Source organism: Arvicola amphibius, chromosome 12 (assembly GCF_903992535.2).
Source record: "Arvicola amphibius chromosome 12, mArvAmp1.2, whole genome shotgun sequence".
NCBI classification, from domain to species: Eukaryota; Metazoa; Chordata; class Mammalia; order Rodentia; family Cricetidae; genus Arvicola; species Arvicola amphibius.
Window position 1 is genome coordinate 13,765,127 of NC_052058.2, and position 26,770 is coordinate 13,791,896.

A 26,770-nucleotide genomic window follows, 5' to 3' on the forward strand; every position below is an offset into this window, starting at 1 on the left:
CCAAAATAAATTAATTAATGAAATAGGGAATTCTGTCAGGCATGGTTATGCACACCTTTAATCTGGAAGCAGAGGCAGGTAGAACTCAAAGTTCAAGCCAGCTAGAGCTACACAGTGAGACTGTCAAAAAGTAACATAAAATTATAAAATTCTAATATTATATCCATCCCTTTTCTGTATTATTCAAAATACTCATGAGGTTATAAGATATAACCTAAAACCTGAGGGAGATACATTAAGGACTATGAAAATAACCAAGAGTTTATTTATTTTTGTTACTTATTCAGCTGTTTATATACCAATGCGGATTTTGAAACTTTCTAACTGGTATCTTTTTTTCTTTTTTCTCTCTGCACGTTTTCATCTGTCTTCATTCAGAGGAATGCAGTAGCATGGATAGTTGATGGCGAATTGGAGCAGACGACTTCTGTTTAACTTAAAATTAGTCGTATTTTAATGGCTTGGGATTTGGTGCAAACAAACATGATTGATAGCTGGACAGACATGCTCGTCATGAAAAAAAGAACCATTTCTGAAGCCCGATTGGGGCCAAACATTTACACCTTGCTTCATAGTAACCCGTTGATGAAGCACGTCGTTAGAACGTTGTTGGACACCATGTTGAATTATTCCCCATCGGTTGTGAAGAACTGTGCTACATTCAGGCTTACCCATTGAACTCAGTATATATATATTTTCCCTCCTGCCTTTTGTCTGGTGGGATACCATTCTTGTTGCTCTTCTGTGTAATGAAGTTCAAATGCTTGTTTGGAAACTTTATTTAACAGTTTAGAAAGGCTTGATAGGAAGAGTTCATTAGTCTGAAGAGTATACATTGGACAGGAAAGAACTTCCTTTTGTTTCTTCAAATCTTTCCGCCTTATTTAGCTTGAGATCTTTGCAGCTTGGTTCATGGATTATAGCCTTGCCCGTTGCGCAGTATATACTGATCAGATGATAAACAGTGAACTATGTCAAAAGCACTCTCAATATTACATTTGACAAAAAGTTTTGTACTTTTCACATAGCTTGTTGCCCCGTAAAAGGGTTAACAGCACAATTTTTTAAAAATAAATTAAGAAGTATTTATAGGATTAAAGTGACTTCATTTGTATACATTTGGAATCTAAACCAGCTCAAAAAGAGTTTCCTCTGTGATGCAGAGATGCAGTGTGACTGGTGCTCTTCTGGAGTACCACCTGAGATGGCGTGGTCAGACAGTGCTCAGGAGGACATGGCACAGGGGAGCAGAGAGATAACTTGGAAGGTTCCCCCTTTTATTTTGTTCTCGGAGGGACATCAGTACCTGATGTTGAAGAAATTCAAGATTCAAAAGGAGAATTTTATAAATACACCAACATAAAAATCAGCCATCAGGCTAGGTTTTCAAGAAAGCTTGTTCCATGTTCTTCTGGTCTTAGTGTGATCTAGTAAAAGTAGAGATCAGAAGATAGGCTACTTTGGGAATTTATAGTGTAGTTGAGACTTAGAAGAATTCAGCAGGTTACAGACATAAATAAACTGGGATTAAAACCTCAGTCATTTCTTCTAGTTGCCCTTAATGCCCAACATATAGGGACACTGGAATTTAAAGAAGATTCCTTCTCAGCTTTTCAGATGTTGCCATACTGAACCTCATTCAAACTGGTGCTGTGGACAGTCTTTCCCTCTCCCCCCCCCTTGTAGTTTAAGGGATGGTTTCCTTATGGGAACAAAGAGTACTCATTTTGAAGACTACATCCAACGTCTGATGTTCACGATGTTTTTAAGCCCACAGCCACTGGCTCTAAGAGTCTCCCTTGAAATGCCCTGTTGTCAGTAGAGGATAATGAAGGTGACCACAGCTGTTAGGAGAAGTGGAATCACTCCCAAAGTAAGATCCTGGTGAAGAAAAAAACGTGTTGTACCAAGTTGCCCTTGAGGCTGAGCCAAATCTATGGCATTCTCACCATGATCATACCGTTCACAGCCCTAAGAGGAGAGAGGCTTGGGTGGTAGAGGTCATGAGGGATGGTAGCAGGGAGGAGAAAGTCAGGAAAAGGAAGAAGAAGAAGAAAACACATTTGGCCTTAAAATAGTGTTCATTCTCCCAAAGCCCACAGTAAGGAAATGGCATATCGTAGTTGAAGATTATTTTATCAAATTGATGTGTAAAAAGGTTTCTTTAAGCATCATTTTGCAGAGACCACCACTTTAGAAAATCAGAGAAATCCTGTTTTGATACTTCTAAGTTAAAATAGTATGTTACCCTTTATCTGGTACTTCATTTCCTGACTGAAGTTACTTTTTACTTTAAGCTTGAATAAAAACTTTGATTTGTTAATGTATATAATTAAGTGGCAAGTCCTCTTTACCTCAGTGCAGTTAAAACCGGATTTTGATTGATATACCCTGAAGCCATTAATACATACCCCAGTCTCTACAGGAACAATCACTAACAAAATGTGGCAAACAACTCCACAGATGTTTACAAATGTGATTACATCGTCCTACATGGTACATACGGAATATTCCCTGAGGTCTGTGCCCACTCAGATTCTCCTACTGCACCAAGCCGCACCTAGATCTGCCTGAGTTTTCACAGCACTTCTGAAGTACAGTTCAAAACACCTACAAGTAAAAACATGGACTGAAAGGGAGGGACATCTTACAAGACCATAACTCCTGTTAGGTGGAGTTGCAGCTATGCAGAGGTGTTCATAGTGGCTAGGTGAATTTGGTTGCCAGGCCTGTCTGTCCTAACTGGCAGTTTCCTGTATATGCTGGTACTTCACTGTGCCAATTTGCTGTAAGCGTCCGCTTCCTATATTTACCCTGACTTGAACATGTGAGAAAGATAGTGAAGAAACCCTAGCTTTTATGATGGAAGAACCTAGTGGCAGGATTTTTCTAACCCTTGGCTTAATTATTAACTGAAATTTTCTGACAATGTGATGAACCACACAAAGGCTCAAGAGGGAAAGTTCTGTCAAGCCTGTCACAAGATACTAACCAATGTATAAACTGAAAAGTACCAATACTTTTTGCACATAGATCAAAATAGTGGAGAATTTTGGCTCCAAAAATCAGGTTAGTAGGCTCAATTCCATGTGCTTAAAAATGTTTTTGTTGTTAATGCATTGATTAAGGGCTAGAGCAAGAATGAAATTAAATGTCTTTTTCCTCTAAATAACTGGTTTTTAGTGGTAAAGTGTTGGATTTGGGAATCACTGAGGTCGGTGTGTGGGTGGTGAGTGGGAGTTGGGAGATGACAGAGCTTCAGACTTGGTTTCTGTTTTATTAGTATTTATGCCAGCTGTATTTCACTGCTCTTCCTGGCCAGATAATAGTCTAGTAGTCCAGGTAAGTAGTTGAAGACAGGAAATTTTGTTTACAATGTCCTCATTTATTGGCCCATTTTATTGGGTGGGAGAACAAAAAAGGAATTCTCTGACTATAAGTAATTAAAATAACCTGTTAGACAAACTAAGAGCAATTTTATCACTATTTCCTTAGTCTGAGAAAATACAAACAGTAATTCAGCAAGGTCAGTGGTTAGGAGTGCTCTGCCTCAACTGGCGTTCTGTGGCATTAATAGAAAATTCTTCTTCCCCACCCTTCCCCACCTTGAAATCTTTTTTAGGACATTGGTTCCTGCAAACAAGAACTGACCCTCTGCCTCCCATTGGGTAAATGTATATCGCACATCTCTTGAAAGGGAGCAGAACCATGTCATTTACTTTACGGCAGAAGAATGGGGAGGAAAGAAGATAATCTGTCTTAATATCCTTTGTGTCCCAGTTTTTAAATATATATTAGTAATTTTACTTGAATGTCTCAGTTAGACTTGAGCAAATCTCCCTTTGTTTGCTGGCCAAAGCATTCCCTCCATTTCTGAAAGCATACCTGATCTCACTTAAACTGCTAACTTACACTTCAACACTTTCTAAAAACAGGGTGAATTTAATCTAAATTTTGCAGTGTTGAGCTGTTGTTACAGTAGCTGCTCTAGAATTGAAAAAAACAAGCTGTATAAACCCATCCCCTATCTATTTAATCCAGACAGCCTGGGTTAATAAAGTCAATCGTATAAAATTTTGTGTGTTTGAGAAAGAACTTGATTCATAAAATATCCTAGAAACAACTAGGTTGTCATTTTTACTGAAAGTCTAGTGCACATGTAAAGTGCGCTCTCTTTAAGACTTGGTTAATACTTGTCTATTTTTATAAGAATGAAATTGTGTCCCATCTTTGACTTAGACATTTACGTTATCAGGATCAAAATGCTAGAATTAATCATAACATTCTTAGGCTCAGAGTGGGGGAATGTTATTGGTCCCTTGAAAGTAAAAGAGTGAGAGAGTGCGTGTGGGTGTGTGTGGGTGACGCGTTGAGGGGAGTAGATCACAAAAGCATGTATGTGCTTACAAATCAAGCTGTAGAGATCACATGAAGAACTTGGCGTTGCTCTGGAGAGTGATAAGGCATTGTGTGATGTAGCTCTCACAGCTGTTGGTGTGGATTGACAGTTACTATGAACTGACAGATGTTTCCAGAGGATTGTGTTCTTAAACTTTGGGGTTTGCTTTTTTAACTGCCTCTCAGATTATATTTAGTAGTTTAAATTTCTTTATTATTTCATTAAAGTATAAAAACTTCAGGTCTCATATTTATTTTCACTTGTTCTACTAATTATTTACAAAACACCTTTTGGTTGACATTTATTTTATAAATGTGTGGTATATTAAATGTCTTTACATTTTTTTGTTTGGTTGAAATTACAGTAACTTAGATTTGCTTTATTGGGATTTTTAAATTTTATTTTAATTACACCTTTTCCATATCAGTGCACAGCACTTTCCCGGTCCTTTGTATTCCCTTCTCTCAATTCAATAAACAGAATAAGTAATTAATTCTTGTTGTATTACTACATTATCAAATGACTAGTTTGCTGAACTGGTGGCCATATCTTAACTAGGGTTTGTGAGTGGACCCTAAAGAAACAATTGTTAATGTCCTTGAAGAAGGCCATTATGCAGCTAGTCATGGGTAAGGTTAGAGCCCAGAACCTGTACTTAGAAAAGCCATTGAGATAGCTCAGCAGGGCTTTCTCCAAGCCTGGTGACCTGAGTTTGGTTACTAGGGATGCACATGAAGACAACCAACATCTGCAACAATATGTGCCCGCCTCTCCCCACCCCCAGAAATAAATAATAGGAGAAAATGTTTGTGTGTGCATGTATGGCACTGATAAACTGCTAATATGCCCAGTTCTTAGTGTATTCCAGCCCCTAGACTAAGCCACTTGATAATATAAGCACAGGTCTATAAGGAGATGGTAATTCCCAGCTTACAGATGAGGGAGAACAGGTATGAAGCTGAGAGTTAAATTACACCTTAAGAGATATGATTTAACTTAGAATTAGTTTAGAGCTAATGTTTTCAGTCATACCATAGTCTCCCCTTAGTCTGCAGGTGGCCACTTTGGAAAAAATCAAAATTTGTTAGTGTCATTAAAATTAAAAGATTTCAGGAGATATCCATACAGTTAAATACTTCAGTTTACTAGAGTCTCCAGTCAAGTTACTTAGTATGTCAAAGCTGCGTCACTAATCTTAGAAGGGAACTAATAGTATCCCACCAGACATTGAACTGAGAATTGATAAAAAAAAAAAAATGTTTTTGAAGAGTGATTTAAGACTTAACAAAAGGGATAAAGCAGACTTCAGGGTCATCCTAGCAGTCTTTATAGCAAGTTCTAGGCTGGAGAGCTGGTTCAGAGGTTACAACACTGGCTGCTCTTCCAGAGGATCCAGGTCCAGTTCTCGGCACCCACATGGCAACTCACAAGTGTCTTAAACTCCAGTCCTTTTGACTTCTGCAGTGAAATGAGAGGTTTCTAGACATTCTCCAAATGTATAGACCTGTTTAGATGCCTATGTTAACAAACCAACTACAGAACTTTTGACCCCTCGTGGATTATTTAATATAAAGAAATGGTAAACAGTCTAACTCTGGAAGAAAAGGCAAGAGGTTTGTGGATTTGAACTTGCCTGAGCTACATAAGGGCCCCTCCCACCCCCCGTGATAGTTTATATAGAGCGTATTGGCACTATATTTGTGTATGCTTTAAGATTCTAAACCTAAAGTGATCTTGAACTTGCTTCAGAGCGTGGTAGGCAGGGAAGGAGGTAGGTTATCAGTACAATGCACTGATTATTACAACTGGTAGAAAATATCAACTAAAACATGGGGTCATCTATAGCAGCTGGAGATAGAGCTTGGTAACTTCAGTACTTGCCTACTAGCATTTGTGAAGTCAATCTCAGTTCCCAGCACTAAAAGAAACATTCTGGAGGCAATAGTTCAGCAGATGAAAGCACTTCCTTATAAGCCTGACTTCAGTCCTCAGCACTCATATAAGAAACCGGATATGGTGATGTTGATCTGCAATCTTGGGAAGACTGGGAAGCAGAGACAGTAATCATCCGGAAGGTAGCAGGCCAGCTATCCTGGAGTATGCTGTGCGGTGGCACAGATGAGAACTCTATCTCAACAAGATGGACGGTGAGAACTGACTCCACAGAGTTGTCCAGTGACATCCATATCCCTTTGCCCCAGAAAAAGAATGTACAGATTTGCTAGAGGACTTGCCTTGTCCCACAGATCTCTGTTGTCAGTCATAGCCCTCAGTTAAATAAGGTTCAGTCCGGTCTGTGGAATAAGCAGGCCCAAAGGTAGATCAGTTCCAGAAATGTCACGGTCTTCAAGGAAACTTATTGCAGTTGGATCCATGTTCTCTTCCTCTGAGAATGAGCAGTGTGAAGCTAGCTATGGGAATAGACAAAACGTCTTTGTTCAAGTGCCAACCACAAGTAAATGGTTAGGGGGTAATGGATGTAAGGTGAGGTCGAGTCCCCTAAGTTGACATCACAGACCTAGGGAGTGGGCTGTGAGGAAGAGATGTCAGGAGAGTCATGGAATAGTAGCTCAATCTTACATACCAGTGCTGGGGTGTACAACTCAGTGGTAGAAGACTTAACCTGACATGTGCAAGGCCCTGGGTTCATTTCCTACCAATGCAGAAACAAAAATGTAACCTTCCAATCTGGTACAGAGAGGAACTTAAGGTCGGAGAGATGGTTAGCCGTTGAGAGCACTGACTGCTCTCCCAGAGGACCTGGGTTTAATTTCCAGCACTCACACCTGTCTGTAACTCCAGTTCCAGGGAATCTAACACCATACCAGATGCACATAAAGTCAAAAAATACTTTAAAAAAAAGAAAACAGGAACTTACATATTTGAGCAGTGTAGCTGAAGCAGTGCTGCCTCCGCCTCTGGAGTGCTGAGATTATAAGTGTCTCCTCCTCCACTAGCTTTTAAGTAAGCACACATTTTGACTAGGTTCTAATATTTAGTGGAAACTGATACATAAGTGGGACCCAAGATACAAAAATGGCATTTTAACAGATATGGTAGAGAAGATTGACAACAGAAAGCCAAACCTCTGCTTCAGTAAGTGGACTGTAATCACCCACCTACCATACCCTCTTCTCCACCCAGCCTCACAGGGAGCAAATGAAAAGCTGTCTTTCTAAACTGAAATGACCTTTCTAGAGTGCAACCTGAGTGTAGTACCAAGTTAGTGCTGTGGCTTATGTGGTAACTACAGTTGAAGCTTTAAATGACCAAGTCATTAGCTAGCTTCCTGCCTTTTAAGATATTTGAGAAAAGTAGGCTAAATCCAAAGGCTTCACTGAAAATCTTCAAGGACAGCCATATTTTGAATAGCCTTCCTAAACAACTTTACTACATCAAAAATATCTCAATCTATTCTACTTCAGGTTATGCCTGGTTTAAAAGACAAAATGTAGGATGTAGCTTAGTTGATATTGAGTTCTAGACCAGTCTAGGACACAAGAGATCCTATTCTTAAAAATGAATGAATAGGGGGGCTGGAGAGATGGCTCAGAGGTTAAGAGCATTGCCTGCTCTTCCAGAGGTCCTGAGTTCAATTCCCAGCAACCACATGGTGGCTCACAACCATCTGTAATGGGGTCTGGTGCCCTCTTCTGGCCTGCAGGCATACACACAGACAGAATACGGTATACACAATAAATAAATATTTAAAAAAATGAATGAATAGTCTAGGGAGATGACTCTCCAGTTAAGAACTGGCTGTTCTGGAGGACATGGGTTTGATTGTCAGTACTCAGTGGCTAACAACCAGCTGTAACTCCAGTTCCAGGGGATCTGATGTCCTCTTCTGGCTTCTAAGGGCACTGCACACTTGCAGTGCACAGACATGCAATCAAGCCAAACACCTATACATATAAAAATACTTTAAAAAAGACAAAAATCTCCGATTGTTGACCCTAGATGGCAAACATAATTTCAAATTCTACCCTTCTGTGGTATTGGAGATGAAACCCATAACTGTGCTCATGCTGGAAAATTGTACTAACACTGAGCCACACCCCAATTCAGCCTATTTCCATGTTACTATCATCATCATCATTATTTTTTCAAGATAGGGTTTCTGTGTTAGTCCTGTTTATCCTGGAACTCACTCTATAGACCAGACTGGCCTTAAACTCAGAAATCCACCTGCTTCTGACTCCAGAGTGCTCGGATTAAAAGCATGCACCACCACTGCCCAGCTACTTCTGCATTATTAAAACAAGTTAATCTAGATATTGGAGATAGTTACACCTAGTATGTGATAATGCATAATCTGATAAAATATTACTTGTAAGCAAAATTTCAGCAGACCGAAGTAAATCCAATACAACAGTTGCCCTTATAAACTCAAAAAATCTTAAAATACTTCTAGTGTGCAGCACATTATTGGGCTGGTGACATGGCTTAGTAGTTAAGAGTACTGGCTACTCTTCAAGAGAACCAGAGAAAACTCCCAGTACTTACCTGGTAGCTTGCAACTGTCTGTAACTCCAGTTGCAGGGGACCTGACACCCTCAAAAAGACATACATACAAGCTAGACAATCAATATGGTTAAAATAAAAATGTCATTTTTGAAAAAGAATACTTCTAAAATTAACTGCCTTGAAAAAAGAGAAAGATAGTGGTGGGCTTTGATTCTGCTGTTCCATTGCTGCTTCTCTGAATTAAAGGACATCAGACTTCTTGATGAAAGAGCAATAGAACAACACAATCAGATTAGCTTGTTATTCAATAGCCATTTATTGTTTCTGTGTGCAAGGCACTGTATTAGGCGCCAGGAGAGAAAAGAAGACAACACAAACATGATCAGAGTGGACTCTGCTCTCCAGGAGCGCACAATCTAGAAAGAGACCGATTGCATACAAGTGACAGCATATGGAAAGTTGTGAGCTCTTTCTCCCAGGAGACAGTACAGAGGTTTAAAGTTAGACCACATCAGAGGGATGCCTCTGGGTTCTTGCTACATTCTCCTCTTGAGTAGCAGGCATGAAAAGGGATATGACCCAGCATAGAAGCACCCAATGGTAGTCTGCACTGGCCAGGCCCTCGACACTAAAGCCTTTACAGCGGGCACAGGAAGACAGGAACTGAACTGGAGTTCAGATGTCCACACTCATCCCTAGACCTCTGTCTATCTTGGAGATGAGAGTGCTAGAATGTAGAGCCTCACCGGTCGTCCCCTGCAACGCTCATCACTGTACAGCAGCACTACAGGCACAACCACTTAGGGCAGTGCCTGCATCCTCATTTTCAGCGTTTATAGAAAACACCCCTCAAAAATTCCAGAGGAATGACTCTCTGACCCCGTCCTGGCTTTGATATACTCAAGCAATATGAGAAACAAAGGGGTTTTGTCTGTAACCAGTGTTTGAGAACAAAGTTTGGTTATTAAAGACGAGGCAGCTTGTGCCTGACAGACAAGTGACAGCCCAAGGGTGCTCCACTACACTGCTTTCAGTTTGGGTGAAGAATACTTGGAGAAGATGAAACATTTTAGCCCAAAGTCCTTCACTACCTTGGAGCCACTTGAAGTATGACAGCCTGTCTCAATTCTATGAATTCTCCAGCAGCTCTGCTTGGGAAGCTTGAGTAACACTGACAGGCAATGGCAGGTGGGCTGTTAAGCAGAAGGTATCCCAGGGAGAAAAGCATAAAAAAGGTAAATACAAAGTAACTGTAACAATGTTACAGCTTCTTAGCCTGTTCCCGGGCTGAAACACAAGATTACTGTTGGGAGAATTTCCATGATTTCAAAGTCCCAAAGATCCAAATTTATTTTGCATGTCATCCCAAATCCTTTTGTCTGGTGTAGACAGAGCACCTCTCCCATTGTGACAGGGAATCTCACTTCCTGGCTGTCTTGCTTCTACCAATTCTCACTCAATAAGACAGGCAACATTTAAACATTTAATCTTCTGGGAAACCACACACTGTTTTACCATCAAGGTTCATCATGCCAAAGTTAACAGTCATGTTTTCTTAAATATCAGTGCCTAAGATACCGACATTAAAGTGCAAATAGGACTGAGGAAGAGTTGCCAGATTCACGCTGCACTGCAAGATATGATAAACAGAGTAGGAAGTTAACTGCTTTTGCCTGAGCCAGAGTTTAAAGAGGGCTTAGGTATTGCCGTGTGCATGCAGTGGCTTGTACTGGGTTTCACAATCCACACAGTGATCAGTGCAGAAGAAAAGGAGGTGAGATAATTCTGCACCAAGTGAGCACCCACAGGTTGTTTCACTAACAATGACCAACCAGTTTCCTAATTCTGAGTGTCTTCCACCAAGTCACCTCTTCAAACCCATTAAAACATATTACTAGAGATGAAATACAAATGGAACAATTATGATGTGTGAGGGTGGGGTGGGGAGGGAATCATGGAGATACAAGCTTTAAAATGAAAGCTCTTGATAAAATCTTGATTTTAAAATTTATTTTTCCTTTCTATATGCAGGAATTACATTGTATCTGAGCACATGCCTTATAAGGTTTCAAATACTGCAAAGAAATATATTTTAAACTGTCATTTTCTGTTGAAAGGCTTAGCTGAAAAGTCCCCAAAATCCTTAAGCCACATTAACATGAAGTTGCTACAATATAAAGAAGGGGTAATTAACTTTCTTCTTTTGTTCAGGTTTGTATTGCTCTGGCTTTTCAGACTTCAAGACAATCCAGCTCATTTAGTAAGGGCTCTTTTAGGTGTGTCCTTTATTTCTTTGGCATGCAAAACTGGCACACATTCCTACCTCTACCAAACAGCCACAAAGGACATGAAACACCTTCATGTGTTGGGGTTAAGAATCAGAAATCTACAAAAACTCAATTTATTTTTTGTAAATACTTTATGTGGTAAAAATACAGCAAAAATAGTTTTTTTGTTCAAAGACCAAAATATATACTGCTATGGTCATGGTTTTAAGGGTGGTTTAAGTAGTCTCTGGCTCCTCAACTGTGCAGTGTTGTGTAGGCTGGCTTCAACCCCGACTTCTCCAGCTTCAGTCATTTATCAAAGCTAGAATCATACTGTGGAAAGAAGAAACTGGAATTACTAATGTTTCGTTAGGACTCTCCAGGAATCAGGTCTACTCAGCCCTGCATCCCCCAGGCTCACCAAGACACGCTCACTGCAGTCAGTTAAACCTAATAGCAATGCTCAGATAAAAGCCTCTAATGTTTTCACTAAAACAGTAAACAAACTAAGATAAGAGGAAGAGTAAAATCTGAAACAATTTGGTATGGTCATTAAAAAATAAGTAGGGGCTAGAGAGATGGCTCAGCAGCTAAGAACACTTTGGCTCTTCAGAGGACCCATGTCAGGTGGCTCACAACAACTACTTGTAACTCCAGTTCCAGGGGACCCAGTGCCTCTGGCCTCCAAGGGCACCTGCACTCACATGCACATATCCACATGCACAAGCACTGACACACACTAAAATCAACAATGAACTCTTTACAAATAAAATATGGCAGGGGCTGGAGAGATGGCTCAGAGGTTAAGAGCATTGCCTGCTCTTCTAAAGGTCCTGAATTCAATTCCCAGCAACCACATGGTGGCTCACAACCATCTGTAATGAGGTCTGGTGCCCTCTTCTGGCCTGCAGGCATACACATAGACAGAATATTGCATACAAAATAAATAAATAGATAAATAAATAAATAAATATTTTTTTGAAAAAATATGGCCAGGCACATGCCTTTAATCCCAGCACTGAGGAGGCAGAAGAAGGCGATCTCTGAGTTAGAAGCCAGCCTGGTCTACAAAGCAAGTTCTAGGACAGTCAAGACTATACAGAGAAACCCTGTTTCAAAAAGACCAATAAAAATAAAAGCTATGGCCAATCAAAAACCACCACCAACAACCACACACGTGAACTCCCTATCCAGATGTCTGCCTTGTGCAGAGTCCCAGCATTCTGCTATTAACCCAGTAGTTTCTATTCACAAGGAGCCTTGGAAGCACCTCCTTTGGGAAGCGCCTGTGTGGTCTGGCTTGCAAGCTAGTCTTGATTAGTGAACTGTGAGGACAGCAAGACCCAGGCCCCCTCTTTCATTCTATATACTACTCCAGTCTGTAACTGCCAACCTCAATGCTTTCACACAGGAATCTATGTGACATAAAGACAGGAAATACTCAAGAAACTCACAATGAAATATAGTCCTTCTCTTCAATGACAGGGATCAACCTCGCTCTTGAACAACTGATCAAGATCAATCTTGATCAACAGACCAAAACTACTGCAATGCTCAGAAATATCCTTGGTGTTACTAACAAACAGGCATATCAAACTTACTCAGTATACAGTGCAGATTAAAGGTAGTTGCTAGTATTTTGAAAAGATTTTTGAGTTTACTATAGGTAATAAATTTAGGCACTTTACATGCACTTCGTTCATGCTATAATCCATTAGGTAAATTAGTAACAGCCATTTCAGATGAAAACCAAAGCACACAGAGGCTAAGAAGCACTTCCCAAATCTCACACTAGGTAGTAGAACCCAGATCCCACTAGGTGAGCACCTTGACCTGCAAGCCAAAGGCCCATTGAGCTCCACCATTCTCTATACATGGGAACATTTTTTCCAAAACTTTAATTCCATATAACAATCCCTGAATGCCTGCTATTGTAGCAGATGTGAAAGATGCATAAAACTCCTGAAATAAAAGCTGGTTAATTGGTAATACAACCACTTTTGAACAAAAGCATCCATTCTAACCCTTTCAACTCTGAATGACATTCAGAGGTAAAGCAACAACAATGTGGCTAAAATGACGAGCTTTTACGCTAACAAGGGGAAGGGAGGATAGAAAGGGGAAGAGCACTCTAGACAAGAGTCACACAGACGCTAAAGAATTACATCTTAAACCTGCCCCTAAAATGCTACTTCCACTTTTTTGTTTTCTTACTTGTTTGTTTTGGGTCTTTTGTTTGTTTTTCTTTTCAGTTCAAGGTTTCTCTGTGTAACAGCCCTGGCTGTTCTGGAACTTGATGTGAGGATGAATTCATAGACATCACTTTCCTCTGCCTCCGGAGTGCTGGGATTAAAGTTGTGAGCCACCACTGCCCTTGTTTTCTTGTTTTTGAAACAGTATCTTGCTATAACTTACTAAGTAGTCCTGGATGGTCCTGAATTTGTGATTCTGCTGTCTCAGCCTCTCAAAGGCAAGGATTATAGATGTGCAATACTACTCCTGGCTAAAATAATGGTTTTTAAAAACCAGTATCTTGGAGCTGGAGACATGGTTCAGTGCTTAAGAGCACTTCTTGCTCTTGCAGAGAACCCAGTTTCAGTTCCCAACACCTATATGGCAGCTCATAACTGAAACTCAAGTTCTAGGTGATCTGACGCCTTCTTCTGAGCTCTAGAGCACCAGGCACAAATGTGGTACTCAAGCATAAATGCACGCAAAACACCATACACATAAAACTACAATAACTGAAAACCAAAAACAAATTATCTTTCCAGAAATAGAGGTTCACACCTATCATACCAGCACTATGGAGATGAGATAAGAGGATTGCCATAAATTCTAGGCCTGATTGGACTACACAGTGAGTTCTAGGATAGCCAGGGTTACATAGCAAGATCCGGTCTTAACCAAAACAAAACAAACAAAAAAACCTACAAACAAACACTTTAAAATGTTTTACTTTATGAGTTTTTTTTTTTTAACTTCATCTATGTCTGTGCACCATGTGCATGCCTGGTACCCACAGAGGTGAAACCAAAGCTAGAGATGGAGATGAGCCACCATGAGGGTGCTGGGACTTGAACCTGGATCCTCTGAAAGAGCCAGTGCTCTTACCACTGAGCCATCTCTCCAACTCCCTTTTTCTATTATTTCTCTCCCCACTTTTTTTTTTTTTTTTTTTTTTTTTTGAGAGAGGATCTTACCATGTTGTCCTGGCTGGCCTGAACTCACTATGTAGGCCAACTCAGAGATCTGCCTGCCTTTGCCTTCTGAATGCTGAAGTTAAAAACATATAATGCCATGCTAACACTATGCCTGGCAGAACAAGAGTTTCTAATCATTAGGAATACACACATACACACACACACAAACACACACTTCCGTAGCTCTTTGTAATGGAACAGTGAAAACCCTTAGCTAGATTCTAAGACAGAAGACGAATAGCAATGACAGTTTAAGAACCTGTTAATAGCCTCAACAGCTTAGGTATTATAGAAACCTCTCTTAGGTTAGATAGAACACTAAATTAATGACATACATAAAAAAAATCTCTGCAGACACAATAAACTCACATAATCCCCCCAAAGTTTTACAATGCCAGTACAAAATCTTATAGTACAATAATATCTCATGAACCAAAACAGCATCCAGCATGCTGTAAAAAGGACTTTAAACGTACCTATAGAGATACATGAAGAAACAGAGCAGGTAGAAACCAAGCTTGATCATGGCTTCTTTCATGTGTGACTTTAACTGCCCCCGATTGTGTATTTCTGTTGGATCAAACACTCCCATATTACCACTTGGCACCATAATGAACCTGACAAAAGATACATACATTAGAGGGAAATTAAATCTCAGCGTGAATACTGGAAAACAGTAATCAACCTGCAAATGTAGGCCAGTCCTTGCAGCCTTAAATTCAAACAAAATAGAGCAGTATAATGACATCTTGGGCTACCATTTGATTTTCCTTTTTTCATTTAATTTTCTACCCACTAAAACAAATGTAGTAATAATACCTAGTAAATTCTGAGAACTTTTAACACATCGTCTGTCTCTCTTTAGCTCTTTCTCATTAGATATAAATTAAAGGAGGTTCCAAAACCAAATTAATGTTTTAAAGTTCTCAGAAACTTCTTAGGGTCTTTTTGTGTTTGTGTGTGTGATGTACATGTGGAGGCCAAAGGTTGACATCAGGTGCTTTCAATTGCTCTCCACACTCTGTATCAAAGTAGGGTTTCTTGCCTGAACCCCGAACTCTCTGATTCATCGTTTAGATAGCCAGCTTGTTCCAGGGATCGCATGCCTCCACCCGAGCGAGAGTCAGGATTACAGGCGGACCCAGGCCCACCTGTTATTCATTCGAGTGCCGGGATCTGATCTCAGCCATCATGCTTGCATTCTGACCAGAGTGGTCTCCCTACCCTGTGTTCCAGACAAACTGGCCTCTAACTCACTATACAATCAGTCTAGCTTTGCACCTGAGGATCATTCTTTCCCAGCTTCTTGAGTGCTGAGATTCCAGGTGTGTATCACCACACCTGGCTCTCAGAAACTTGTTACGTAAACTGAGAAGGAAAACTAGGAGAGAACCAACGTTTATGCCTACACTTCACCATCCAGACCGTGCCACATGTGTAACACACGTCTGAACCCAGCTCCATAAACAGCCTCCTCCTGCTTGCACGTCCAGGCTTCTTGATTCTGTCAGTCTTGCCACATACAGTTTCTCAATGTCATTTCTGTGAAATGTAAAAGCCTCTCTGAGCTTCACAAGATTTAAACTCTCCCCTAAATCCTACTGGCCTAACCACACCTGAATAAACACCTCCAAAAACCTCCAAAAGATTACAATTTAGAATTCCACTACCTAGTTCCTCGGTGATCCTTAAGGTTTTCTCCAACCCCAGTTCTTGTCTCTCTCATCTTACACAGCCAGCATACTGAATTCCTGTCTTTTGTTACCCTTTATAAGCTATCTCTTTTTCATTCCCACTAATACAACCCTGTTCCAACAAAATATTCTCTTCTCCATTCTCTGAACTGAATTCTCAATATCCTGGCCCTTCTCTATTCTATACTCATGAACACTTCTCTATTCAATACATACTGCTTATGCAAAGTCTCCCTCAAGTTACTTAAAAACATAAAATGTGGGGTGCAGATGTGACTCGGTGGAACAGCTTTTTCCCATCATACACAAAATCCTGAGTTTAGCTGGTTGTGGTGGGCAAACCTTCAATCCCAGATTGGGGGAGGGGGGGGAGGAAGAGTGCTTATACAAGCTACAAATATACTTTGACTTGCTAAGAGGCCAGTCAGAAAAGATGACTGTGCACTCATCTTTATATGTGTCTTTCCAGAATCTGTAAATGAGCAGTCAAGTAGATAGGGCTGTGGATAAAATTCAGTTGGCAGAGTGCTTGCCTAGGTTGCACAAAGCTCTGGGTTTGGTCCCCAGCACTAGTACATGCCTGATATCTCAGCACATGGGAGGTAGAGGTGAGAGAGATTTAAGGACATCCCTCATCTACTGTGCAGCTAGCTTTGTATCAACATGATTGTTTTAGGATTGCTAGTGCTGATGAAACACCATAACCAAAAGCAACTTGGAGAGGAAAGAGTTTATTTGGTTTATACTTCCATATCACAGTTCATCAATGAAGTGAGTCAGGGAAGGAACTCAAGCTGAACAAGGACCTGGAGGCAGAAGCTGATGCAGAGGCCATGGAGGAGTGCCACTTTATGGCTTGCTCAACTTGCTTTCTTATAGAACTCAGGACCACCAGTCCAGCGGTGTACCCATCCAAAATGGGCCCTCCCCCACAAATCACTAATTTTAAAAGATGGCCCACAGGCTTGCCTGCCTTTGGCCTGATCTTACGGAGACATTTTCCCCCTCTGAGACAGGGTTCCTCTGTTGATGGAGGAGGGTCATCTGTCTATGTGTTGCTTTCATTGGTTAATAAAGAAACTGCCAAAAAAGAAAGAAAGAAAGAAAGAAAGAAAGAAAGAAAGAAAGAAAGAAAGAAAGAAAGAAAGAAAGAAAGAAAGAAACTGCCTTGGCCCTTTAATAGGACAAAAAATTAGGTAGGCAGAGTAGACAGAACAAAATGTGGAAAAAAGAAAACAAGAGTCAGGCAGATGCCTCAGGCAGATGCCATAGCTCTCCTCTCCGAGATGGACGCAGGCTAAGATCCTTCCCGATAAGCCACCACCTTGTGGTGCTACACAGATTACTAAATATGGGTTAAAACAAGATATAAAAATTTGCCAATAAGAGGCTAAAACTAATGGGCCAGAAAGTGTTTAAAAGAATACAATTTGTGTATTATTATTTCCAGGGCTAAGCTAGCCATGAGGGAGCCAGGCAGGACAAAAAGCAGGCTTGCCGCCTCACTACTACACTCTGTGTAGTCCTGGATGTCTGGAGCACGCTCTGTAGACCAGGCTGGCCTCAAACTCACAGAGATCTGCCTGCCTCTGCCTCCAGAGTGCTGGGATTAAAGGCGTATGTCCCAATTACCTGGCTGACGAATTTTTTTCAATTGAGGTTCTGTCCTCTCAGATGACTTTAGCTCATGTCAAGTTAACATAAAACTAGATAGTACATTGATACAAGATAGTCATTTCGGAAGAAGGAACGTCAGTTGAGAAATGGCCCCACCAGATTGGCCTGTGGTGCATTTTCTTGACTAATGATGATGTAGACAGCACTCCTCCCTGACTTCTCCATTAGTTCCTGCCTCAGCTGTGGAAAAGTTGGCGAGTCTTTGTAATTCTTTTCTATATTATTTAATCTGTACTGCAAAAACAAACAAAAACCTCAAAATAAACAAACAAAAAAATCCCAAACACAAATTGTGTACTCTGCAGGTACTAAAATGCAATTTTATTTCCAGTATTATAGAGACAAATAAAAGTCCTTATTTTCTCAAGCCTTTGACTACTCTTAGAAGAAAAGGATTTGAGACAGGGTTTCTCTGTGTAACTCTGGTTGTCCTAGAACTCACTCTGTAGACTAGATTGACCTCAAACTCAGAGATCCACCTGCCTCTGCCTCCCAAATGGTGGGATTAAAGGTGTGTGCTACCACCACCCAACTAGACTGCTGTGGGAATATACAGCAGTGACAACTAGTGTTTAACAAGTTGACTCACTTGGGAAGCCCCACTTGGCAAACTGTAGGGTTACTGACAGTGGATAACTAGTTGTTCCTGTCCGTGGTTTTCTCAGGTACCACTGCTATGCCTCCATAATAAGAACAGTTGTGGGATTCTTTCCACAGCCCTTTGATGGTGTGTTTTATACTTATTGGGTACACATATAGCTATGAATGGTTAGGAAGATGATCCTGATGAATGGAAATAATACTAGGATACTTTACATTACTCATACTGACAAAGAATTCTCAGTCACAAAGACAGTCTTTTACATAGACAAGCTAACTTTAGAGCAGATTCAAAACAGGCTGGTTGACCCTAGAGACACATATGCAAGGTCATTTTTCCATGAGTTGCTTTACTGATTCAACACCAGAACTTGAAGCAACTTTAGACTGTATTTACTCTCCAACCTCAAGGTTCAGCCAATTGTTTACTGTCTGGGAACTCTCACCAACGGAGAGCTATGTGTAGGGCCACAGTTGCTCACTGTCCAGTCATTGTGACATTCCCAGCCTGAGAGAAACTACGTGACTTATCTTGGGTTTTGGGAAGAAGAGGGGTCGGGCCCTAAAGACGTAACTTAATAGTCCAGAGTTTAGCTGTGAGAAGGCAGTGGAGGCAGAGGAGGAGTGGCGAGGCAGAGACATGCAGGAGAGGCTGCTGTAGGAGAGAGAAGCGTGAGACGCCAGGTGGGCAGTAGTGGTGCACACCTTTAATCCCAGCACTCCGGAAACAGAGACAGGCAGATCTCTGTGAGTTTGAGGTCAGCTTGGTCTACAAGAGCTAGCTCCAGGGTAGGTTCCAAAGCTACAGAGAAACCCTGTCTCGAAAAACCAAAACCAAAAAAAAAAAAAAAAAAAAGAAGAAAAGAAGGAGGAGGAGGAGGAAGAGGAGGAGGAGGAGCAGCAGCAGCATGAGAGAAGTATAAGAGAATGAATGAATGATAAAGAAGTATGTGTGAGTGAGGGAGGGAGGGAGAAAGAGCTATGTGTGGGAGCTGCTGCTCCATAGAGGAGCTGCACCTAGAGTCTGTCCAAAGTGCTGTATGGGAAAAGGATATGTAAATGAGATGTCAAACTATGTCTGTGTGGAGATTTGTAACTGTGTGGAGGCAAGGAAAATGAAACTGTATAGAAAAGAGATGAAGAAGAAAAATGTACGTAAAAGATATGCAGTCATGTGATAGAGATATTGTAACTGAATACTGAAATACATAACTGAGCAGGAGAGAGATGTATGTATGTAAGAGATTATCAACAGATTAAGATAAAGTAAAGGAGAAGATTAGCTACCATCAGGAAAGTGTGTGCTTGTTCCTTTTTTCTTAGGTTACCAGCAGAAAGCATGTTTCCTTATTTACCCCCAGATAGAAAAGTCTAACCCATGCCGCCTTGGTGGATTTTCCCACATACCCTGGTGCTGACTGGGAACTACCCCCCAAAGTTAGCAACAGATCGCTCTTAAACATATGACTGAGTCATGCAAACTACTATCTGTCCAATATACCAGATTAAACAATGATTTATTCTGATTTTATAAGTTGATGTGGGAGGGTCTTCTGTTTGAGTTGATTTCATTGGTTAATAAAGAAACTGCCTGGCCCATTTGATTGGCCAGCCCTTAGGTGGGCGGAATATACAGAACAGAATTCTGGGAAGGGAAGTTAATAAACTGTCATACCTCTCCTCTCGGAGTCAGACGCAATGAAGCTCCGGCCCAAGATGGACATATGCTAGAATCTTCCCGGTAAGGCACCACTTCGTAGTGCTACACAGATTATTAGATATGGGTTAATGAAGATGTGAGTAAGAGGCTGGAACTAATGGGCCAGGCAGTGTTTAAATGAATGCAGTTTGTGTGTTGTTATTTTGGGGCATAAACTAGCCAGGTGGCCGAGAGCCGGGCGGCGGGAATGCCGCCCACAGCTCCTCACTACAATAAGTACTTTGTTGTTCTTTATTTTATTCACTGGGATATTTTGTGGGGGAAATGCTCTTATTTTCTTTTATCTAGGATTTCATGTAGTCTAGGATGTCTTCAAACTCACTAAATGGCCACAGCTAGACTCAAACCTCCTAATCCTCCTAATTCTACTTCCCAAATGTTGGGATTACTACCAGACATGCACCACCAGGCCCAGCTGTTAGTTTCTTAAGAACTACTGTCACAAAATGGTAAACCAACTATGCTTACCTATATATATTCCAAGTGGCAACAGGTAAGTTGAGAAGGAAGATGAACCAGTGCAACGAAACAAGCATGAGCACAGTGACAAGGGCATGGCCCATCACCTCTGGTATTACCCACTGCAATGAAGAACAAGGCATTACATCTCTGATCCACCTTTCCTGTCTGAACATGACACGGAAGCTAAACTGATGAATGTGCACAGAGTTTTAGCTTAGACTCAGAAACCCCAGACAGGACTATAACTTCCTACCCTAGGCAAATACATCAGTTAACAGCTTTAAAATGAAATATTTACATTTCAGTTCTATTTCACCCTAAGCAAAGTCTCAGACTCGTCCATAAGCCAGTCTGAACACCTCAGGAAGAAGCAGAGTAATAATCACTTTCTATTCCAGCATCTATGTCAATATGCTAAAGCCTCCTGCTCTAAATTAGTGTGGTTCATATCCATATACACGCCTTTTCAGTTAGAATGTTCATCTTCAAATATTTCCTCATTCCTCACCCCTACCCCACAGAAAAATTTCCCATCTCCATTATCCTGAGGAAGCAAATGCCATTCAGAAAGATAAGAGTAAAATAATTAGCAGTTGTAATGGTAAGTGCCTGTGATCCCAGCACTAGGAAGACAGGGGAAATCACTGCAAATTCAAGGCCAGCCAGGGCTACCTAGTGAGGTGCTTCCTCAAAACAAGAACAGAAGTTTTAAATAGGAGGTTGGTGACATGGTTCAATGGTTAGTGCACTGGCCACTCTTAGAGGTCCTGAGTCTGTTTCCTAGCAGTCATAGGGAATGCCCACAACTGCCTATAACTCTGAGGGGATGCCTCTTCTGGCCTCCTCAGGCACCTGCACACAGGTGGCATGGACTCACACAGACAAATAAAAACATAATTTTTTTTTAAGTCAGGGGAAAGGGCGAACGTAGTCCCTCACTACCACAAATTATGCAGTCGAGTTTCCTACATTTGGAGAAATCTCAGGGGTCAGCACAACCAGAGTGCAATGGATAAGCCTTGCCCTGGAATACCACCTTCATGGTCATGGTATCTTCCCTGGCAGGTAAGTATATAAGTCACTTTTTAAATTTATTAAAAAAAATAGGACTGGAGAGATGACACAGTGACTGAGTTCATCCTTACCAGCAGGTGGCCGGTACTCACATCAGGTAGATCACAACCCCATATAACTCAAACCCCAGTGGGAACTGACATCTCTAGCCTCAGCAGGCACCTGTACTCACTTGCACATACGGACATACACATAAACATAACTAAAAATAAAAGGGCATTAACTTGAATAGCAATGGATGACAGATTACTAAGCAATGTTTTTAAAAGTCAGAAAGAAAAAAATCTTGCCACACTATAACCCCATACTCAGATAGAGAATCAAGGATTCAAGTAAGATATGTTCAAACATTTCAGAACTCCAATTCCCACATGTTGGCTGGACCTCAAGAAGCTACTCCCCCAAAATGAAGTTGTAGCCAAGAAGGAAGACACAAGACTCAAGAACCAGGGGCTCCACAACCAAATGAGAACTATGAAACAGCCTCGGAACAGCCAAATTAGAGGGCAGCAAGACATGCTGGCCTGAAAAAGAAATGGTTCGGAGCGGGGTAGGGAGGGGAGAACAGGGGACTGATACATCCTTTTAATCTTTTACTAATTCATTTTGGGGGAGAGAAAGTAGAAGGGGTCTTGCTATGAAGCCCAGGCTGGACTCAAAATCATAGCAGAATTCTGGCCTCAGCCTCCTAAATACTGCCATTACAGGCACTGACCACCACAACCAGAATGACACCGTGTAGAAAATAGTATCAAAGGGCGGTAAACAAAAACTAAGGAAATAAAGAAATGTGACAATTATTCCCCCTACACACACACACACACACACACACACACACACACACACACACCTTTTTCTCTTTTTCTCCCTTTGTTCATTTGTTTGTTTTTGAGACAGGGTTTCTCTGTGTAGCCCTGGCTATCCTAAATACACTCTGCAGCCCAGGTTGACCTCAAACTCTGCCTGCCTCTACCTGCTAAGTGCTGGGATTAAAGATGTGCATCACTACAAGGGTGGGAGGTGGGAGTCTAAGGGGCATATTATCACTGTCTACTCTGAGGCTCAGCAATGAAGACTTATAGAGAGTAGATCGTAGTGACTCAAATACTGAAACATCAACTTACTCTGAAAAGAAAAAAAGATGCTACAAGCCAGGTATGGCACAACAGCAATAAAAATGAGGAAGCAGGTGTTTTCAGTAAGGGAATAACTAACAACCAACTCCTCTGAACCTTTTCTTTTCAATAGACTTAAGATACGAAGTAACATGGGTACTGTTTTTTAAGTCAAGCAAAAAGTGCCCCTCAATATATTTTTACATGAAATTTTTATTTTTATCCAGAAAGCTTCTTTGTCCAGCTCATAAAATGGATCAGGAACAAATGGTTTTCCCCTATCTAGATTAAACTCCCCACTCAGAGGACTTATGTCAATATAAAGTTATTATACTAAATATGAAATGGCCTTAAAGCAAACTAACTAACCAAGTCCATTTTTTCCCACAAGCCACACAAGAAAGATCTTTCACTCAACAAAAGGCAGACTGAACATTTGTTCCATGAGTGGGAGGTGGCAGTATGGGCACAGAAAACCAGAACAATCAGCTTCATGTAGACAAGAAGACCAGAAACATGCATAGTAAGAAACAATATTTAAAATCAGATCTAGCATAATTTCATGATCTAAAATACTGTAAAACACAGCAGTTCTAGCTACAACATTACAATGAATACCTAGGAATCTAAAAGAAAAAATGCAAATTCTGATGATCTATAATAAAACTTAATATGAAAAGAATTGACTTCAACCAAAAATGAGCATTGTCTTACCTTGTTTAATTTTGAGCAACACGATCTAGCATTAATGTAATCACATTCTAAATCAGACAATGTAATGATCTGATGGTCAAGATAAGGAATTATATACATAATTCTGATGTTTGTACAGTCTATGTATGTGCACATGTATGCACCAGAGGTTGGTGTTGACAATCTTCTACTCCTTTCCACCTTGGTTTTAGTCTCTGACTAAACCTAAAACTTGTTGTTTGACTGGACTGGCCAATAAGCCCCTGGGACCTTTCTGCTTCCACTTTCCCCAGTGCTGGGGAGCAGAACTAGGCCCTTGCACAACAGGCACTTACCCTAATGAGCCATTTGTCAGGAGCACACAGACTTCTTGTTTAACAACCAAACATTATATATGTTTCAGAAAGCAATTCCAGCACTCAGGAGACTAGTGGATTAGAAGTTCAAGGCCACCCTCAGCTACATAGTGAATTTGGATATCAAGGGCATTAGAGGATACAATAAACACTCTCAAAAAAAAAAAAAAGGGTAAAATTTAGTAAAAAGTAAAATGTTCTCAACCAAGTATCACCTATTCATCACTTTCCCCACAAATTCATAACCAGGCAATGCCAATACCACAATTGACACTACAGTTCAAATTCAGAAGAACCTCTTCCCAATAGGTTTATCTCCCAAACTCTCCTAACTTGACTTTACTCTGCAGATTCAGCTTCCTACTAAAATGTTGTGTTTTGAGCTTCTAAAGTAACAGAATTGCATTTGTTTATTATATATAACAAGTTTCAAATAATATATACATTGTAGAATGATACAACCTCTCCAGGCAGGATGCATTATCTCACATGGTTATTCTGTGGTAAAAAGCATGCAACTTTCAGTCTTCCAATTTATCACAAACAGGATACACTGTTAACTGCGGTCACCATAGGAATGTATTTCCCCTACTCTCTTGGCCCAGCACCTTATCTCTTCTTCTATGGAGGTGCTCCACCATTGAGCCACACCCCCAGATCAACAAGAGATAGCTGGAACTTATTTTCTAGCAGAAATTGTGTATCCTTGACCTAAAGCACTTTGGTAAGTCAAAAGTTTGCAGTGACTCACTACTGCCCTCCTCTTTGATCTAACTTCCTTCCCTACCTGATTTCTTGCTACAGCCTAAAGCAACCATGATGAACATGCCTGCCCTGCACCTTGCCCTGGCCAGTGTCTATAAATATCTGTCCCCTTTTTCTTGCAGGTCTCTTCACTACTCAAACTCCACACACTCCTATAATCTCCATGAAGTCTATTCTGACCTTTCTCCAACTATTCCCTGTCAAGCTATTACTGCAACTATCCTACAACACAGTAATGTGTTTTCACCAAAATGCACCCTGAATGTGCAACCAATGTTAAACATTCCAGTTAACATATACATACATACATTATCTGGTATAGACCAAGACTGTTTTAGATGATCAAATCTAGTTTTCCAAACTGCAAAAATAATAATAATAAAAAGCATTTCAGATTGTCAAACAACTCTGGTTCCTTTTATCACAAGCTAAGCAGTGGTCATCAGAACTTCAGCAAGAGATGTTTGCCCTTTTAGTCAATTCCTCAAAGGTAATAAAACACAGGGTTCTTTTTATTAGAAATCATCAAAGTAAAAACTGATGCTAAATAATTGCAATAGGGCAGACACTGCTTGGTGTTTAACACAAGTTCTCATTGTGTGTATCTAAGAAACAAACATCTCCAATCCTAAAGAAGCAGGTAAGAGACAGTGTAGAGCAATGATTTCTATTTCCCAATTTTGTCCCTTCCTATTAAAACGAACTGTTAGTTCACAACAAAGTGGAAAATATACTCTGAGCTGCTATCCTAGAAGTTGCATAAGGCCAAAAAAGAGGTTAAATTTGATCAGAAAAAGGGATGTGATTTTGAAGGAAAAAGGGTAACATGCAAAAATCCTAATGCACTTTTCTAGTCATAGTTAATTACTTAAAACTGGACTGTGGGCTGGGCAGTGGTGGTGCACGCCTTTAATCCCGGCACTTGGAAGGCAGAGGCAGGCAGATCTCTGCGAGTTCGAGGCCAAACTGGTCCACAGAACTAGTTCCAGGACAGGCTCCAAAACTATAGAGAAACCCTATCTCGAGAAAGAAAAAAAAAAAAAACTGGACTGTGTCTTACACTACAGCAATACAACACTGTGCTACAAGCACTAAGATCCCCTAAGACCTGGAAGTGATGTAGCCACACAGCTACTACAGTGCTAGGTTGCTGAACACAATTTGCCGGAAAAATTTTGTTTGAAACCTTCACAGAAAGTACTATAGAAAATACTGACTTTTAACACGGGCAAGACTTTTTTTTTTTAAGGTTTCAAAACGGGGGACTAAATCACATATAGTTACTGAATTTACAGATTTCCCACTGCCGAGGACAACCAAAAACACTTTGTGGATGCTTCTGAAGAAACTCCTTTTTAAAAACTCTCTAAAGGGCCGCACGTGAAGGAAGCACATCGCCGGTTCTTGGAATGAGTCATCCCCTAGGTGTGGAGAGTCCCCAGAAGCGCAGACACCCATGAGGACAAAGGGGCAAGGGTGCTACCGGGGACGAGAGAAGGCGACAAAACCTTCCGCCCGCCAGTACCGGCCCCCGGCTGCCTCGATCTCCCGGGGGGGGGGGGGGGGGCACCTGCGGGCGAGAGCAGACGGAGGGGCGGCTGAAGGAAGCTGGCTTAGGCCGGCTAAAGACCGAGCTAGGCTCCTCCGCTCGCTACCCGGGCCCGCGCCGCCGCCCCCTCACCCCACACCTGCCAGCGCCCGCCCGGCCCGCCCTCCGCCCATTGCCCCGGCGGCAGCCCTAGGGATGAGCGGCGGCCCTAGCCCGTCTCAAGCAAGGATACAAAGTAGACAGAGAGGAAGATAAGCGCGCAACAGTCGAGGAGCGAGAAGAGGAACACCACCGCCTCCATCCTCCGCCGCCGCTCCTCCCGTCAAACCAGCTCCGGGCCGCGCCGCCTGGACAGGCGGCATGCCGGGAGTTGTGGTCCAGGAAAGACTCCTCCCGGCACGATGCATGATGGGAAATGCAGTTCGCTATTCTTATTTCTCCCCCCCCCCCCCCCCCCCCCGACGTCCTCTCCCCTTCCCCCCGAGGGAAAGGGAAGGCGGGCCACAACCTTAGTGAAAAACTACTGACACCGAGCTGGTAACCCGTGGACACTAATAAGGAGTTACTCACCGTGTGTGAAATTTGTGTTTCTTTTACTTTCCATCCATCCTTCCATGTCCACCATTGTTGGTTTTGGGGGGAATGGGCTTTTTTTCTTCCCCCAGTGGTAGGAGCTCACCCTGTAGCCCAGGCTGACCTCTAATTTGGGATTACAGGCATGCGCCTCCA

The 26,770-nt window shown here is 41.4% G+C and overlaps 2 protein-coding genes and 1 non-coding gene across 5 annotated transcripts in view; 1 reads left to right on the forward strand and 2 right to left on the reverse strand.

Annotated features, from left to right (window-relative positions):
* The window catches only part of Wdr26 (WD repeat domain 26), a 45,596-nt gene extending 40,704 nt beyond the window's left edge, over positions 1-4,892 (forward strand). For both annotated transcript variants that reach the window (XM_038349501.1, XM_038349502.1), the window contains exon 14: positions 379-4,892. In XM_038349501.1, coding sequence (XP_038205429.1) covers positions 379-404 — 26 coding nt within the window. In that variant the 3' untranslated portion in view covers positions 405-4,892. The remainder of the gene's footprint in view (positions 1-378) is intronic.
* Positions 4,893-10,861: 5,969 nt separating this feature from the next.
* Positions 10,862-26,411, reverse strand: Cnih4 (cornichon family AMPA receptor auxiliary protein 4). 2 transcript variants are annotated; one of them, XM_038350067.1, is made up of 5 exons: positions 26,274-26,411; positions 23,393-23,461; positions 20,496-20,608; positions 14,813-14,953; positions 10,862-11,466 (listed from the first exon to the last, which is right to left on the reverse strand). In XM_038350067.1, exons 1-5 carry the CDS (start codon positions 26,340-26,342, stop codon positions 11,439-11,441), a joined length of 420 nt encoding a protein of 139 aa, XP_038205995.1. In that variant the 5' UTR covers positions 26,343-26,411; the 3' UTR covers positions 10,862-11,438. The 2 variants fall into 2 exon arrangements, with proteins under 2 accessions (XP_038205995.1, XP_038205996.1); XM_038350068.1 differs by lacking the exon at positions 10,862-11,466 and having other exon boundaries at positions 14,813-14,906.
* Positions 21,400-21,562, reverse strand: LOC119799618. Its single transcript, XR_005282898.1, has one exon. It is a non-coding gene; the product is annotated as a U1 spliceosomal RNA (small nuclear RNA).
* Positions 26,412-26,770: the final 359 nt, after the last annotated feature.

Bases quoted from the DNA above. Each gene is read 5' to 3' on its own strand.
- Cnih4 (XM_038350067.1), bottom strand. From the start codon at position 26,342: ATGGAGGCGGTGGTGTTCCTCTTCTCGCTCCTCGACTGTTGCGCGCTT. The intron at 23,462-26,273 runs GTATCCTTGCTT...CTTGACCATCAG, and splicing joins TCTTCCTCTCTGTCTACTTT to ATCATTACATTGTCTGATTT. The intron at 11,467-14,812 runs GTACGTTTAAAG...TTCTTTCCACAG, and splicing joins TTCTTCATGTATCTCTATAG to TATGATTCTAGCTTTGATAA.